At 40.4% G+C, this 18,875-nt stretch overlaps 1 protein-coding gene across 4 annotated transcripts in view; it reads right to left on the bottom strand.

Annotated features, from left to right (window-relative positions):
* DPP6 (dipeptidyl peptidase like 6) overlaps nucleotides 1–18,875 on the bottom strand; it is a 560,172-nt gene that overhangs the window by 20,259 nt on the left and 521,038 nt on the right. For all 4 annotated transcript variants that reach the window (XM_051611181.1, XM_051611183.1, XM_051611180.1 and 1 more), the window contains exons 15-16: nucleotides 18,274–18,321; nucleotides 15,648–15,766 (exon numbers count right to left, since the gene is read on the bottom strand). In XM_051611181.1, the coding sequence (XP_051467141.1) occupies nucleotides 15,648–15,766; nucleotides 18,274–18,321 (167 nt within the window). The remainder of the gene's footprint in view (nucleotides 1–15,647; nucleotides 15,767–18,273; nucleotides 18,322–18,875) is intronic.

The raw sequence follows: 18,875 nt of genomic DNA, 5'->3' as shown, positions 1-18,875 counted from the left end.
AAGAGGAATTTTCTTATTCTCCTTATCCATATTCTCAAAGGCTTCAATGTGGCAGATAATTTCAGACCAGAAGCTAAATTCACAGTGTGTAAACAATGAAAATTCAAATACTCTCTGCCAGTGCCACCAGCATATCTCTTAAGCACTGATGAATGATTTAAAAGAGCAGCTGCAAGCAATGGGAGCTGAGAGGTCTGGCTCTGCACAACTGAGATAATTGGCAACAGCCATCTCTGTGTACAGATTCCAGATCTCTTTATTTGCTAATCCATGAATTATTTATACGTGCTGCATAAAGTTCATATGTTGGGGTGATATTATCATCCTAATAAATAAAGACATGGGGAGCTCTGTGAACCACTGCTCACAATTAAAATATTTTCCTATTTACAGTATTTTCCCATCTATGCTATGGACAGATGTTCATGCTGCTTGCTTTGACAACCTTGTTGACACAAACATCAAACAGATTTGTGCTGCTATTCACCCTCCCCAAGGCTTTTAATTTTTTAATCTAATCTTTACTTCTTCAAATGCAACTTGCCTTGTAAAATAATCAATACTGTCTTTTTCTCAGGCAGGACTGCACAAACCACACTGATGGGACTGCTTGTTTCTGCCCCATCTGATACCAGCAATAAATTTCATGCTTGCTTTATATACAGCAGAAATAAATCTGGTTGTCCTGAGGCAGCTTCAGTTAGCAGTGTCTAGTGGGCAAATAAGCAAGAGATTTGTTCTTGTTTATAATCCACAAAACAGCTCTGGTACATTCTTCAAAAGGTTGCTCAAGACAATAAGCATGGTCAGGTCCTAGGTTTGTTTCAGTGGATTTTGAGAGGTGCCTACAAACAGAGGTGTGGGAAGCTGGGCTGATACTGACCAGCTGCATCCCACTGCCCCTTTTATGGTCACTGAAACACAGAACTTGGTCTGAGAAGACTGACTCCCCCTTGCTTCATTGAGTTCCTCCTTCCTGAACAGAAACGACAAGGACTCTACCCCTGCTGCTGAGGACATTTTCACTGGTCCTTATATAGTGAAACTGCTACTTGCCCAGTTCTATGGAAAATTCTTTGCCTGATCCATCCTAAAAGAACATTTTCCTTTCCCATGATCACAGCCAGTATGTGGTTTCCATATAGCCAGTGGTGAGCTTCACAAGCCCAGGCACCCATCTGCTCTTCTGAGGCAATTGTAAATCCTGAGCTTCAGGCATACAAGGCAACGTCTTACCCTGAGTCACCATGTGTTTAATTTTGCTCTTTGTACTATTAATTTTTCCCACTCCAGCCCTGCAAGAAAGGCAGATTCTCCAGTAATTCTCTCTGCCTTATGTAGATGCTTATCAGTTTTGTGGCCTTAACAAATTCCATTAGCTGCATCCAGCTTTGGGTTCCCAGGCTGCCAGGGAACAATCTAAGTAAGGTCGTTCCCAAGACCAGCTCCTAATGAACCCTGCTGCTGATCTCCAATTAGCCTTATTTTTCTCTTCATCATAATCTACTGCCTTCTTTCATTTAGCTGGCACTTAACCTTCCTTAACAATTCTTTCACTAATCCCCATCCTCTCCTTCTTAATTAATATCATCCAATGAGGTACCACATGGAGTGGGCTGAGTGAAAGCATTTCTCTCCATTCATGAGACCTTGGCAAAGGTTTTAAAAAGCCATCATGTGACAATGCATGTGGATGGTTCCAAAGAGGAATCTGGAAAACCTATGACCTTCAGGAACCATTGCAGGTACCTTCATCCACTACAGGGATAAGATCAACTACAAAAAGGAGGTAGGTCAGGAGAATTTGCTTGCAGAGTTCCTGAATCTAATAGTGCACTGTGACTGTGTAACTGGAGACGTAAGTACCAGTGGTAGGAGGGAACCACTCCAGGTCATGTGGGGATCACTGACTTCCCCAAAAGGCTAAGGTATTTTGTTCTAGGATGATGGTTCAGATCTATGGTTGGAAGAACAAATTTGAACAGAGAAATCCCCACACTCGACTCTCTTTTTCCAATTTCTGTTCTATTTCCTGCTATTTCTAATTTAATCACTCATTAATTTAGCCTCTTTCAATTAACCCAGGCTTTCTGCAAACTTTGCAAACAGGTGGAAGTAAAAGTTTTACATTTGTCCCCATCTTAAAAACATGTTTGTTTCTTATTGGATTAGTACAAGTGAATCCTAAAAGAAACAGCATCTGAGAAGAAACATGCCTGACATTTTCTGTATTCCCTGCCTGCCTTGGAAAGTCTCTGGATTACTCAGAACGTTCAGGGAGGTTGTGCACTCTCCATCCTTGGAGGCTTTTAAGAAAAGACTAGACAAAACCCTGATCAATCTGGTCTGATCCTTAACACTGCTTGGAGCAGGAGGTTGTGCTAGAGACCTCCTAAGATTCCTCCCAACCTGAATTTTCCCATGATGTGATTCCTTGAATAACAGGTATCACAAAAGCCTGTGTAGCCATGTCCTAGTAGAGTTGTGGAAGGGGAGGAAGAGCATTCCTATCCCTGTTGTTTCTCCCAGTTCCTCTAATAAACATACTGCTGATATATTTAAAGGAAAAGGATATTTCCTTGTAATTGTGGCATCTTTTTGTGTTCCATTAAAAACAAATATGATCAGATGGTGGGAGCATCTCCCCTATGTAGATAGGCTGAGGAAGTTGGGGTTGTTAAGCCTAGAGAAGAGGAGGCTCCATGGTGACCTTATAGCAACTTTCAAATACCTGAAGAGGGCCTACAAGAAAGCTGGGGTAGGGCTTTTTACACGGGTGTGTAGTGAGAGGACAAGGGGCAATTGCCTGAAGATTAAACAGGGATGATTCAGGTGAGACATTAGGAAAAAGTTCTTCCCTGTGAGGGTGGTGAGATGCTGGAAGAGCTTGCCTAAGGAGGTGTGGATGTCCTCTCCCTGAAGGTGTTCAAGGCCAGGTAGGATGGGGCCTTGAGCAATCTGATACAGCAGGAGGTGTCCCTGCCCAAGCAGAGGGGTTGGAACTAGATAATCTTTAAGGTCCCTTCCAACCCAAACCATTCTGTGATTCTATGATTCTATGAAAAACCTAGTATAAATTGATTTAGATAAATTTAATTTATTATTTTCCATAAGTAAATTTTTCTTGCAACAAAATAATCATATCCTAGCTAGTTAAATAGTAACTGATGCTAGGTATTAACTTAAAAAAAACAAACCCAACCACACACATACAAAAACATTGCTTTGGATTTGTTGTTCAGCTGTTTTCCTCTCATGAGCTCTCATGTTTGAATATATCCTTAATGTACTGACTGTGTTAGTAAAGAGCTAAACAACTATGATGCAAACAGGAAACAAAAGCTAGCAATAAACCTTACAGCTGGTCCAGCTGACAAACAAGGTGAAAGAAGCAGTTTTCCTTAGAGGACACTTTAAATCTTGAGGGATGGTAACATCTGTACTATCCACTGCAGAATAATGAGTTCAACCAAGGTCGCTCATATAGCTGGAAATAACACACATGCACCCTAGTCTCAACATGCAGGAGGCCACTGCCTGATTTGTGAAGCTTCATTATTTGAATCCTGTTGTCATGGTCATTTATCTCCTAGGAGTGGAGCTCAGATAAAATTTTATATGTACGGAGTGACTGAATGACAAGAACCCTGGCTGGAAGCTGCTGATAGATCACCTTCCTCTGGGCAATGCCAGACAGTTTACATCCACAAGCAAGAATCAAAATGAAAACAGGATCAAAATATATAAAAGCAAGGAACATGTAGTGCTGTGCAGACTGATGTATTTTTAAGGGGACAGGAGTTTCACTTGAATTTCACAAACTTTATTTCCCCTGTGCAATGGAAATCCCATTTGTTTTCTATTAATTTTATTATTAAATATTAATGCATATTTTTTTCTACTTATGCTATGTCACTGAGTATTTATGGGTACTTTACACTGCATTAAAGATGTATAACTGTGCAGCGAAATATTGTAGGACATAAATGAATGGTCTGATTAAAGGAAGACAAAATGTGACTGGAACATCCACGGAAGACACTGTTTTAGTTCATCTCAGTCTACATTAACAATCCCATTGGTAACATCTGATAGAAAAGAAGTTTCAATTCCAAACCACTAATGCCATCCTCTCTTTTCCTGGAGAAGAAGTTCTTGTGGTACCTTCTGTTTCTGCAGAGTTACTTTTCATATCAGTCTGCTATTTTGGAGTCGTACAAGCATGTGAGGAAGAGAGAGTGTACTCTCCCCATCCTGCCTTTACCCACGGGGTTTCTGACCCGTGACCTGCACACAAAGGAGTTGAGAAACAAGAGCCAGCCTTGGCTGTTAAGTAAGAAAGGAGTCAAGTGAATGGAAATATGAATTATATAGTAATTATAATATAAATAGGACCCAGAGATTAAGTCTGTGCATGCTTTCAAACAGCAGAAACTAATTTAAGCTTCACAAGCCTCAGGAAAAGTTCCAAAAGGTCACAGTTTGCCTGGAAGCACTAATTACAGCCTCCCACTATTGGGTATACAAAAAACCAAGCGTGGTTGTAATCATCCTTGTATAGGAAACCATCCTGGTCACAACAGATAACAGTCACCCAGTGACCTAATATGTGAGCAGCCCCTGGAATTGCTTTCCAGGCATGAGCATGGCTGCTTCCTCATTTAGCATTCAGCATTAGGCTGGATGGGCACCTGCACCCATGTCCCTAAAGGCAGTTATCACATCACAGGATGTTTAGCTGCAGTTCAGAGTTACCTCCATGCTTCTTCTGCATCCTGGATTTTGTTAGCCAGATATTTTGGCTAGGATGTCTAGCTTGTGCAGTAACACAATGATATTATACTCTTAGGGATTGCCTGTCTTCCTTTACCTAGATAGACAACACCATGTTCAGACCCCCACAGTACAGGGTGTGAAACACTGGCTTTCTACCCCTTGCTGTAGACCCCAGATCCAGGCCAAGGACAGCTCAGAAAATCTGAACTCCCATGAGCTTCACAAAGGGCAGTAAGTAGCAAAACTTTCTGTTGAAGCATATTGTAACACTTACTGTGATGGAAAATAATGTAAGTCTGGGCCAGCAGATGAAAACCATAATTTATTTTTAAGCAATAGAGAATATAGATACCACTCTACTCTGGAGTGCAGCAGTAATAAGCTGCAGTCATCAGATGCCTCGTAAAATACTCCCAAATTCTTGCTCTGTGGTTCCCTAAAAAATTAAACTAGAACTATCCACTTCCATGCCTACCTTGGCCACTTGGTCTCACCCCAGCATTTCCCAGCTCCCTTATGCAGTCCCAAGTGTTTGTACAACCATCCAGCAACACAGCAGAACAGCTTCTAAAGCTGATGCCAGGAAAAAAAAAAAAAAAAAAATTAAAAAAAAAAAAATACTGCATTTAATTTTCCTAGCTAGCTAGATTTTCTATCTATAGACTAGCTGAGAGCTAGTCTATTTGTGGCATGGGTAGCAGACTGGTGAAAAAGCCCCCCAGGTGGACAGAGGGTGGAGCTGCCTCTTTTGGTGGCAGCACTGACACTGTCTTCCAGTCCTTGTAGACACACAGTGCTGTGGCTTTCCAAGATGTACTGATAAAAAATGTTATAAAGTGCTTTATAGGAGGTTATTGCACTTCACAGCAAGGCAAGGTAAAGCACAGAGAGGCACAATCAGTGAGGACAGGAGGTAGAAACCACCTTCCCATGAGTCTCCTCTTCCTGGTCACCCTCTGGGAGCTATTGCTTGTGGCACCTGTGATAAGGGAACTATTTAAAGTTGGCTCTCAGCCCTGGTTGTTTTAAAGGTCTTGGCTTTAGAGCTGTTGACACGGCTACACATTTGTATAAACCAGTGCCCACCTGCTGCACTTCTCTATCTATAGGCTCTTGACTTGGTTAATAGAACTCCTTGTCAGTGCTAGTAGTTATTTCAACATCTAATTAAGTCTCTTTAAACTACCTCAATGACATAATTTATTGTGATCCTCACCAAAGGTCATCTGAATTGCCAAGCTTTGGCCCTCTTAGCAGGACCAGCTGCACTTAGAAAACATTAACCTGAATTTCAGTAAGAAGTGCTTTGAAAACTCTCTAAGATGCTTTGCCATTACCATGACAGGTAGTTTTATGATATTAGTTGACACTAAACCCACATGTTTCAGAAATATTGCCAGGCACCAGGCAGTCTATGTAACCACATTTAAGCAGGGATTAAATGTAGGTATGTCCCCTCTGTGTGTTTAATGCTTGTTTTAGGCTCTGGAGTGAGATACTTGTGCCCACAGCAGCAAGCTTTCCCCAGCCATCTGCCAGAGGTGCCCCAATCCACACGAAATGACTACCTGGAGAATATAAAAGGGAACTTCAGCTTCTCTTAAAGACAAGAAAAAGAACTTATGCCATTTTAACCTGAGTCTTATTGACAGAAAACACTCCCAAGGAAACACTATCCCTGCAGAGTTTGACAAGCAAATACATTTTTCCTTGGTCAAATCCTACTTATAAGATCAATACTTCCACACCACCCACAAGGAGCAAACTTCACACACACACACACATCTAAGGCCTCTCCAGACAAAAAAAGCCACAGGATGCTCTTCTCCCTTGCAGCTGCACTCCCAGTTCCTAACAGACTCACAGTGCTATAAAAACTAATACATAATGACGTGATTTAAACCAAAATGGGTGATTATATTTTTCATAACTGTTTTACTCCTGCTCTAACTCAAAATCCAACCTCTGGTTCCAGAGATCCCTAAAGGCCCAGAGCAATGCTACGGTGCCATGGGAGGCTGGTTTTGCTGGAATCCCATCCCACCACACATTGAGGGGCTCTTCTGCTGCTCTGGGTACCTCCAGCTCCTGCTGCAGCCAGGGATGTTAAAAGCAGTCAGTACCTGGGAAGAGCAGACCCAGAATTTATTAAGGCCTGTAATGTAATTACAGACTTGTTCTTGAATTGCTATCGAGACAAAACCGCGCGGTGCTGTGAGCTAACAGCAAGCCTGAGCAACCAAGCCTTGTTAACACTTCACTCCAGGATGAGTTAATAATTTCACATGCTGGTTTTGTTACAGGAGTGCTCTCCTGCATATTAATAGCTGGGTTCCTGCTAGGAAGGTTTCTCTGCAACGTATAGACTGAAGATTCACCAAATCTTTCAAAACCGCCCTGGTAATTTATCCATCTAGGAGCCTCTATGCCCCTTATTGTCACTGCATGTCTGAGCATTGCAGTCAGTTTGGTTTTTATTTTCACTCCTCTAGGAAGATGGAATTAGAAGACTTGCTTGAGTTAGCTAAAGGAGATTGTGACAGAGAAAAAAGTCAAACCCGTGTGTCCCAACCAGCATTCTGCATCTTCTTGGACTTCTTGGACCAGTGTTACCAAATGTTTTTCAACTTTCCATGTCTAAACCCAGGCCAACACATTAAAACAGTTATTACAAAAATAACCTGTTTGTAAATATATGTAGGTGTCCACGTTCAACACTGAATTTAGAAACAGTACTAACAGTACTCAACAAATAACTTGATTATTTTGTTAGAGAATGGCAAGAAATAACAGTAATCTACCTCATTTTTTCCAGATATATTTGCCTAAATATTAAGTTGGTTTATGGTTCACAGTCAAATGTATCCAGGGAAGATTCAAGTTGTGTACTTCCTTTATTTTTTGCACTGGTGTTAACCTGAGCATAACAACTGCAAAGAACAAATTGGTTCCAGGAATGCTGCTGATGAGACTGTGATGTGCCAGATTTCCATGTGATATGTAAGGCAATCCATGAGTAATGTAGTTAGATTTTGTAGACAAATGTTGTTTTATGAACTTGTGCTGTTGAATGGTAGACATCTTCCGCTGTTTTATGGCTCCTTGCATCTGCTGCTGCATAGTTAGTATAAAGAATCCTTGTCTCCAGGTTTTCCATTACTTTCCAGGGATAGTAGATCTGGCCCAAATGGCACAGGTTAAAAGGTCTGATTAAATGCAGGAACTGAGAAAGGTGTAGAAAGAGGTTCATTATTCTCCTGCCTGAAGGCATGAGCCAACCTCTTATTGCAGAAGCTGGGCAGACATGTCCCTGATGGGTACATTATCGCAAAGATCCTGAAGAGGGTAATTATGCACCATCCACTGATGGAGACAGAATACAGAGCCAGACACATTTCTGGTCTTTTCCAGCAGCCAGTGGTCCTTTTCCTTGAAGTGCTGTCTTGCAATATGAGGAAGGAAATGCGGGTCATGATACTTGACCCAAAATGTGGCCATAGGCAAACCATTAATTCTTGCTGTACCTCTGCTCCCCAGTTGCTAAAAGCATTAAAATGATCAGCTGGGGACAGGTTGCAAAGGGCTCTTTCCATTACTCAAATTAAACACTTAGTGAATTATTTGTTTTACCAACAATAAAGCTTCTATTCTCCCTTCCCTGTATCGTGATAAATCTCAAGACATAATTCTCCTGAGATATTAACTAATATCAAGCTCCTCCTTATCAACATGACATAGATGTTGAAATTACTGCCAATAATGCCTCTGTGATGATCCCATGGCTCCTTCATATTAATGGAGAGGCTGAAGAAAAATGTGGTTTTATTCAGTCACAGTGAAAGACAAATGTCATTATCTTCTTTACTGAGGCAGAAAGGATTCAGACACTTTTATTAAGGAAGTAAGTCCCTAGCAGTAGAAGCCTCTGGGTTTTTTTGCTATGAATATTACAGACAAAAATGTCTCATGAGTGCTATGCTAAAACTAGTACATGTTTATGAAGATGTTTGTTGATTAAAAAACATACCTCTAGAATTTTATGAGATTTGCAAGGAAAAAAGTTCTCTAAACTCAGCATTGTAAAACTTGGAGATGAAACCAACTGAATCCATGAGAAGATGGCCAAAAAAATAAGTTACTTCATTGCAGTGAAATTCATCAACAAATGCAAACACTTTATTGGTTTTAATTTAGCTTTTCATTGGAACACATTCAAAGCTACCCAAATCAGCTGGTAATCCCATAAGAGAAGAAAATGCTAGAGGTTTTCCAAAATATGTATCTCCTGTGAAAAAAAGACAAAATCTTTATGCAGTAATGGCATCTAAGTATGGACAGAATACTGGAAAAGATGCCCAGAATTTTATGTTTATTCACATTAAAAAAACCCAAAACCTTGAGCTGAAGGATGCCAATGGCAATGGTGCTGGATGCTGCTGTGTCAAAGGATATTCCCATCCACCCAACTGTTGGTTGAGCTTATCTCCTGCTGTACAGCACTGGGTTTTGAAGCATATGAGGCAGCATTAACGACCCAGTTTTTTGACTTTTCTGACCACCTCCAGCCTCCTTCAACAGTTCTTTTGCACAGGAGTCTTGGCTTGTAAAAAGCCTTTTGTTAAAAGAAAGCAGGAGAGGTGCTAGTTAGCAGGTACCAACTGGGCTGAGAAAGATTGCACTGATCAAAGATATGAGCCCTGTTTAGAATCCTGGTCCAAACAAGCATAAACAGTGAGCTAATGTGTTCTCCTAAAGCAGACCTCATTATGAAGTAATGATTTCACTTAATGTCTTTTGTAACTTAGACTTTATTACACTAAACATTTATGTGCATATGGTATCCTCCAGAAGTGTAACCATGCATTTCAGACTGGTTTCAGCTTTGTGGGCAGGAGCTTGTGCTGCAACCACATGAGAGGGCAGAAAAATCTAGATTTTTTTAAATGGTTCCAAAACATGGTTTTAGATCTCTTCATACTGGAAGGATGAACCTTGCTAAATCATGACTCTGTGGTGTTAGAAATGTGATTAAGAGAGGTCAGGAAAACCCACCACAAAACAGAGTCAGATGATTTGATTAAAACTAGGAGTGAAAGTCTTTGGTGACAAAAATCTGGAAAATAAAATAAATGTAAAGTAATAATAAAAAGTAGAATAAAGGGACTTTTTAAAATACTCAGAATAAAGCTAGTAAGTGAAAGGAGCACATAATGCATCTAAGTGTTCCCATGTCCAGATGGTGTTTTTATATTCCACCAAGAGGGAAGAAAGAAGATAATTGATTTCTCAGGAAATGGTTTAAGGTGCTAAGGAGTTTACAGCTACATGCTGCCTCTATAAAGAATAAACTTGCAGGTCTTTTCCTTAAAACTCATCAATACACAGACAGAATTCCATGCACAATAGTATGAGGAACTTGACTCAGATTAGCCCTAATTTGGTTGCATTGCTTCTTCATTAGTATGAATCACTCTCAAAGGAGATCCTTACACTGCAAAATTTTCCTGCTCTGTGTCTTTGCACCATTTGTTCTCTTGTTTGTGGATTGAACCAGGATTTTATCTGGCAGGAGCTAGAAGAGATAAAACCTATTTTTAGTGATTTCCCAGGCCTGTTGGTATTCATCAGCACTGTAGGGCCAGGAGTGCAGCTCCTGTTGTCATTATGGCTGCTGGCTCAGGGGACATCACTGGAGAAAGGCAGATGTATACCCAGATAAATATCTTTCCTGATGGTCCTTTAGGTATTTCATTAAGCACAGCTCAGTTACAATACATCCTTTTACTCTACAGCCGTCTGCTAGGAAAGACAGAAATTGCTTCATTCCTGTTACCTATGATTTCTGATCTACAGCATCTAGGCCATGCTATTGATAACCACGGTGCTAGAGAGGACATCTAAATTAGGTGATAATACTTTAACATTTTTGTTAGAAGAGTCTATCTTCTTTTCTCCAAAAAGAGAGATGGCTTTAAAGTCATTTGAACTGCATAATACTGGGAGTAAGGAAGACCAGTCATCTATGGACACAGGTTCCAGCAGAGAAAATCCTCAAAGAGCTAGGATAAACTTCAGTGATTTTATGGTAGTTTGAAGTAAAACAGTCTTACTGTTTCTGGAAAAGGAGGAAGGACTTGAGTCCTATAGAAGAAGGTAATGTTCCCTGTTCTGTTATACAATTGTCTCTTCTCAAAGTGAAAGCTGATTTTTCCCAAGCTGGTCAATGAATGAAAGGACAACGTGGCAAAGGCACTTCTCAATCACCAGCAACAATGGTTTTCTCTTAGTCCACGTTACAGTTCTCTTCCCTCTATGCAACTACCAGTTTTCTTCATGTCATCCCTAAAAGTGATTAATCCTTTCCTGACAATGCATTATTCTGGAGAACTGTAATTAGGAGGATGGTAGGCATCCCATGGACACCCCTTTTCTCCTCCCTTTCCCCCCTCATAATTTTCATCACATCAAAATGGCATTCATTGCAGTAATGTATGCATGTACCAGAGGCCTTCCTCACTATTCCTCCTGTCTCAGAGCTGGAAGGCATTAATCCTGGGTGGGGAGCCTCACACCTCCCCAAGAGCATTGAGCTGGCCCAGATCAGCTTATGGCTGAGGTCAGTTAATGGAGACTGACCAACTACCGTGAAGGATGCTACAAAGTCACTGTCTGCAATAGCAGGGACTTGAACTCCAGGATCCAGAAAAAATTTGCCAGTTCTGTGTGTTCAAGCAAAAGTCTCAATGACTTTGCAGATTTTTAATAAGTGAAGATGTTGTAACCAAACCTGCTACCCAGAATGCCAGAGTACACCAGAAATGGTTGCACATCCTTTCTTCCCCCAAGAACAGCCTCATTAGGACTCAAGTTTTAATAGTGCTGGCAGGTTACACTAGGGAGTGAGGGAAGGAGTCATTGAAGACAAGGTGCACCCTATTAAAATGGAAATATTAAACCACTACAGAGCTGACTACAGTGGTAGCCACTGATAAGGCTTCATCCTTCAGAGGAGAAGGAGCTATCACCTAAAAATGGGCTTAAGTGCTTTACTGGCTCAGTGTTCAGCCTTGCACCGAACGTGTCTGAACCCTGCTAAAGAAACAGGAATAACTTGCTTTCCACAGTCAAAACTTGTCATTTCTTACCCTTTTTGTTCTGCAATTGTATTTTACATCCCATTTCAGATGACAAAACCCCATCCTCAAATTATGTATAAAGTAACAAAACCCCTTAATTCAGATCTTCTTTCTGTTTATCTTAGAGGAAATCCGTGGCAGTACCTGTGCTGGTTTATGAGAGGAGACAGAAGTGTAAGCTCATATTTTATGATGAAAATGACAACAGGAGTGACCTTGCTCCAGCAGATATTGCCTTTTCAACATTGTCTAGAGGATATAATCTAACAGCAGTCTGCAAAGCATCAAGTTTCCTTAGGCCCAGGTACAGTCATTCAATCACAAGCATAGAGAATTAGATGAAAAATAAGGAAACTAGCCTTCTGGGACTGAGTGATTGCAATGAATGTTGCCTCCTGACAGTAAGCATTACATTGTCCTCTTGAAAGTGAAGTTACCTTTTATTATAGCAAACTATTCTCCTTTTAGTCTGTGCCAGGTAGCACTGGTATTAAGCACAGTCTGCAGGACAGCAAAAAAGTCCTTTAAGGCACTTAGAGGCTGCCTCTAAAGTACCAATCCAATCTTGACCTTTGGGATCAAATGAGCAATGCCAGACTTTTCTTGTTGTTTTAATATATATATATAATTTCCTTTCCATTGCCTTTCTTTGAAGTATCACAGAGTGCTTTACAAACATTGGTTGTTTAATCAAATCTTACAAACCTGGCCACCTATTTCAGAGAGGTTAAGCTGAGCCACAGTCATGTCTGTGTCTCTAAACTCAGTGAAGTCTGCAGCAGAAGATAAAACACAAGTCAATAAAAGGGGCATGGTGGGGGCATGAGCTATGGTGGGGGATAGTCTCAGTGTCAGTACAGAGATTGTTTTCAAGCCATAAATATTTGCCCATGAATTTGTCCTGGAGACAGCTGAGAAAATGAAATTTTTGAAATTATTACAGTCTCGGTTGGAGTAAAATATTTTATGTTTAGCTACCTTTGAAGACACATATGGGTCTGACATACATTAGTTACTGATACAAACACACACCTTGTAAGCAGTCACAGAGTATACAGCAAGACCTGGGTGCTTTCATATAATGCAGATGGAGAAGAAAGCACCAGGCAGCAACAGGTACTGTCTCCCACTGTCTGGTCATTAACATCGACTCCAACTGTGACTTTTTTGGGCAAGCAGAGATGACAGAAACCTCTTGGCAGAATTCCTTGGGTAGCAGAGGTTGTAAGACAAACAGTTGTCCACTCAGGTGGGCTGATGCTGCTCCACCTGCTTGATCAACTGCAAGATAAGCAGGGCTCCTTGATACGTTCTCATTCAAGTAGCTTCTCCAGCTATGCATTTTACGTGGGTATGATTAAGTAGGATTTCCTGCTAATCAAGAAGATACTAGAGTATAACTGCTTATGAGAAATAAAATAACACCCTGAGAAAATGAGGCAAGGCCAAGCTCTAGCTAAACAACCTGAGGAGCTGTGGAGAAGGAAATCTTCTGTAAGCGGATCCAAGTGATTTTTCTATCAAACCTCAACAGCTCTACCTTAGCTGTATGATCAAAGTCTGACAGGATGGTTACTTTTATCCAGAAGTCAGCATTTCAGCCAGAGAGATGTTTCCACTGACCTGACCCCCATCAGCTGTGACAGGAGTTGTCTGTGCTATAAATGTACCCATAGCAGATACCTGAAGTCAGATGGATCCTACTCTAAAAGTGGTGAAAAGAAATGTTTCTATAAACTGCTTGAAAGCAAGAAGTTGAAAGACTTCTCACTTTCAGTTATGGAAATAAGAAGCAACTCCACCAAATATAACAGACTGTTAATTTTATAAAATCATTGAAAATGGAAATCCTACCACGATCTCTGTATTTTTTCATGCGTACAAATTCTGCAAAGGTGACATTGACAACGGTGCCATAGCTCAAGCTGTGCTAGATTTGTGCTACACTGAGATTACAGTTTGGGAATTTAGTCCTGTATAATGAAAATGGAGAAAAAAAAAAAAAAAAATCAGATGTAAACAGATCTAGCTATAATGACCTTATAACAGAGGTTTTGTTTATAGCAGCTGCAAATCTGGCCCACAGTTTGCTATGCAAAGTCATTATCTTGTGTAGTTGGATTTATGCACACACTAATAAAACTCAATCTCTTCAGGTATCACTGCAGGTTTTCTTGTGAACGAGGTATAATGTAATACAAACGTATGACCTCATAACTGCTGATGATACCCTTTAGAAAACTTAATCTTGTTATTCACAAATGCTTTTAATTATGGTAAAAACAATTATCTTGGTACAAAGGAAATGGACACTGTCTCCAGTAGCTGTTCACAGCTTTTCTTGAAATGAAAACAAGAAGAAAAATACACAGGGTTTTTCTTTTAAAGAGACAAACTTCAGAAACATACTAACATCTACTACAGAACTAAATGTTTATTGGGAAATAACACCTCTATGTCTGCCATAACTCAAAGAATTTACTTGTAGTCCGTTAAGTTAATGAGCCCATGGTACTGTGAATGCTGCTTCTCTGTACTCTATTGCCAGGTGTTTTTTTTAGAATACCTATAAATGCCCCCCAAATATAGTCTACCTTTCCTTCTTGGGGCAGTACATGTTTTAACAAATGTCCATGTCCAGATGTTTTATTTGTTATTACGCCAACCATTCTACTTCTCCACTTTATCTTGATTATCCTGGTTATTTCCCATTTTACCATCTCAAATACTTGTTTTTCATCCTTGGTCTTCACCACAAGCAGCTTCTGGTACCAAGGATTACCGGCCAGTCAGAGAAGGGGCAGCCTCTGCACTGCCAACCAGACTGCTGACATTCTGCAAAGTACTTACCTGCTCTGTGACAGCCAGCATACACTTTTCTTTACGTCACATGTTTGTTTTCTCCTTAAAATAAGTTATTTCTTGCTGGCTTGCTGCTTTGCAATACTTGTTTTAGGGCAGAGTGCAGAATTTTGAGCAGCTTCGATCACAGCAGCAGATGACTGGTGTGTGTGTGCATTGCAAGTGTATTTTAGGAAAGCAGAATTAAATTACTTAGTATTAAATGCTATGGAGTTCTGCATTTGCTCTTAACAGAGCTGGACAAAGCTAACTTCTCCTATCCTGGTTCAACCTGGGACAGCCTTTTTGATACTCTAAGGTGTTTTCAATACAGAAAGTCTCTCTTGGAGTACATTACTCCAAGTTAAGGTAGGTTTATGATGAACAAGCAGTGAAACATTAGATACTCTGTATTCACACTGCCCATTGGGTAGCTTTCTGCAAACTGCTTTTTCTTGTTAATCTTTCTTTTCATTGTAACTTACTTTGAATCCCCCTGCTCACAGTATTGGTATGAGTTGATGCATTTGGAGCTCACTCCCAGTCGCCCACGGTTAACCCCACCTCTCTGGCTTATCTCCCAAAAAACTTTCTGGTGTTTTATATCCTGTAGGTTTTGCTTTTACTTTAACTTAAGGATGCTTGGAGTTGCTAGAGGAACGTAGTTCTGTTTTCAATAGTCAGATATTGGTTGCATGCATCTGCTGTCTAGTTAAAAATAAAAATACACAAAAGAAAAATGTCAAGAGTAAAGCGTTAAAAGCAAAGTGACCCAGACATTTATGGCCAGTCTTTCAAAGCTGCCTGCAGGTACACAGGATATCTAAAGATATCGATGCTGGCTCTAAATCCTATCCTTAGGCACAACAATTGCAGTAACAAAATCCAACATACCTTCACATGTGAGTAGGAAGTATTCCAGATTGTGACTGAAGGATGCACTGAAATAAGTACAGTTCTCAATCAGATCACAGGACAGACACTGCCTGTTGAAGTTCCCGTTTGTGTTTGCACTGAAAAAGTTAATAAAAGCCCATGAAGGTCACTGGGAAAATGTTGTCTGGAAGTAACATTACTTGAAGCTTACTGTACTGTAGCATAAAAGAATAAAAACAAGGTGTCCAACATTAGTAAGAGGCAAAGCATTTCCATTTGGTTGAGTTTAAATAGCAGTAGAATATAGAAAAGGATACTGATGTCTTCAGCTGCAAGGTCAGATGGTTATGAAGGAAGGTATAGTTTTTAAAAGAAAATGATGGTTGCAGTTCCACAAGAGGAAGTCATTATTCAGTGAATGAGGGCATGAAACAATGGAGCAGTACTTCTACACCTACTTTTACTACAACAGACAATAAAGAGCTGGAATTGCTTTCTGTACGTTTCATACTGGTTGCCACACTGGTCTGATCTGCCAGCAGCTGCCTCAGGGGCCAAAGGTCTTTTTGGGGGTTTAAATAGTAGCTCTCATAACATCTAAGCAGAAAGAAAAGACTGTATTTGGGGATCTATTTTTGAAGAAGGCACTACGGCCTTTCCATATTCTTTGTAAGAGTCTACCACGTGTTGAAGAATTAATTACATGTTATTTGCAATTCTTAATACATAACATTTGCCACTACTATAGCATACTATATAGAATACTAGCTAATAGGTGTTTCCAGCATTACTGTAAAGCAGATGAGTGCTTTTTGCTACTGTTTCAAGGCAGATATCATCATCATCAAATGGTTTGAATCAGAAGGGACCTTAAAGATCATCTAGTTCCAACCACCCTTCATGGGCAGAGACACCTCCTACTAGATCAGGTTGCTCAGGGCCCCATCCAGCCTGGCCTTGAACACTCCAAGGGATCGGGCTTCCATAACTACCCTGGGCAACCTGTTCCACTGTCTCACCACCTTCACACTAAAGAATTTCCTCCTAATGTCTAACCTAAATCTCCCCATTTCCAGTTTGGATCCATTGCCCCTTGTCCTCTCACTACAAGCCCTTCTTAAAAGCTCCTCCTCAGCTTTCCTGTAGGTCCCTTCAGGCACTGGAAGGCTGCTATAAGGTCCCCCCAGAGCCTTCTCTTCTTCAGATGAGGCTGAGCAATCTGTTTTGAACCACACAGACTCTGAGTAGCTCTTGGATTCCTGTTTAGGCTCAGACCATGTCTCTGACTTCAGTCTTTTTTAAAGCTACTAAATAGAGACAAAAAAGGAAAAAAAAACAACACCAAACCAAACAAAACCAAAAGAAAAGAAAAGAAAACAAAACCAAAACAAAACCCAAACCCAAGCAAATCTTCATCCAATATAAGCTGTTAGAGCTTCAATGGAGTTCTGTCACTGAAGATGTGCCAAGAGTGCTGAAGAGCTGACACCCTTGGGCTGGGACAAGACACAGTCAAACTACCCCGCACAAAGGAAATACCTGAAGTGAGGCCAAGATCACTGTAATCAAAGTAAGGTCAAGGAGGTTGACATTTTGGGCATCTCTTTTCCCTATGTGGGAAGGTGAGGTTAATGAGGCACCAGGATGAGCTGCATGCCATGTGAGGGGTGGGAAGCTCTGACTTATGTTGGCAGCTCTTGAGCAGCTGAGCCTGGACTCAGCTTTTAAAATGAGATTCTATTCCTGTTTCAACAGAAATGAAAGGTCAATATAGTTTTGATTGGGTTTTTTTCTTCAAGAAAATAAACACTGAGCTGAGCTGCTCTCAGAAAACTATGGAGTGTAGTGAGCAGGCATAAAAGTCTTGAAAGGAAAAAATTAATCAATTGCAGGTAATTTAGTTTCCTCTAGTTTCCCTCCCACTGAGGAAAGAAACGTATGACATCATTTTTGGAAGGAAAATGCACCGAGTGTCCCTTAACAACCGATGTTATCACCAACTCTGCCCTTCATTGCAGGTACTAAGAGGACAGCAGGGTGATTGAAAAGAAAAATAGGACAAATAGAATAATGATTCCAAAATGTTTATTTAAAAGTTTGGGGTTCCTTCCCTTTGTAATCTCCTCCCACTATACTTTGTAAGAGCTACACTACTAGTATCTTCCAATAAAGCAGCCTTTACTCATCATACAGTTAGGGAGGGTATTAAAGTCATCTGGAGTTGCAGAAAAGCATTTGCAAACATAACATGTTTTTTCTTTTCAATTTCCTGAAGAGGTGAGGTGTTATCAGATTTTCATGGAAACTCTTTCATGGAAAGAGTTTATACCCTTAGTTTATGTAATTCTGAATTATTTTAAGTGTTACCGAGTCCCTTTGGAAAGTTTTGTTACAGTTTATCAATCTTGAGACCAATTTAAAATTTGCAATAAAATGAGGAAATTGCTAAAGATAAAACTTTTCCAAATGTCAAGCATTTTGTTCTCTATTGTGCTGCTTTGTCTGTCCCAGTGACAGATCACAAGATCAATGCCATTACGGACGAACTCATAAGAAGCTGCTTCTATTTCAATCACTCATGTAATGATTCAAGTAAGATTGAAAAATTGTTCAGTTCTGTATGAGAAATCAGCAAAGCACATACCTGTATAAATGTCGCCTTCTTGGCAAATCTTCTGTGCTGTGGAAATAACTGGGGGGGGGAGAAACAAAAGGCAATTGTATCATTAGAAGGGTGTTTACAAGTATCTCATACATCATCATCTTCATTCACATTGCCATTCACCTCATCCTGTAAAGGCAAGGAAAGCTTAAACTGAATTAGAAAAATAGAAAAAGGGACACATCATGGCAGAGGCTCCAGCAAGTACGTCACAGGCTGCTCTGCAGTTAAACCAAGCATGGAAGTGTTTGGATCCTAGACTGGTCACATCAGCAGATCAAAAAGGATCCTTCAAACAGCTTCCTTTTTCCTCTAGAATCAGTTTTTACTTCCTATTCTTTGCCCAAATATATAGCTAACAGGGGTCTGATGATAAACCCACCAAACGTCCTCTTTGAAAAAAGGCATTGGACTTTCAGACAAGACAGTATGAAGTTGAAGAGTACTTCATTGCCCCTTGTTTACTGCTGAGATTGTGGTGAACTCCTTTCCTAGCCAGACAGTGAAAGCCCTGTTGTGTGGTCACAGCTTCTGGAGGTAACAGAGGAGTGCTGCTGGAGGTGGCCAACCTCAGACCACCGTGC

This window comes from Apus apus, chromosome 2, assembly GCF_020740795.1.
Source record: "Apus apus isolate bApuApu2 chromosome 2, bApuApu2.pri.cur, whole genome shotgun sequence".
Lineage (NCBI taxonomy): Eukaryota > Metazoa > Chordata > Aves > Apodiformes > Apodidae > Apus > Apus apus.
The sequence above is the reverse complement of the archived record's forward strand: the minus strand, read 5'-3'. Positions and strand labels throughout refer to the sequence as shown.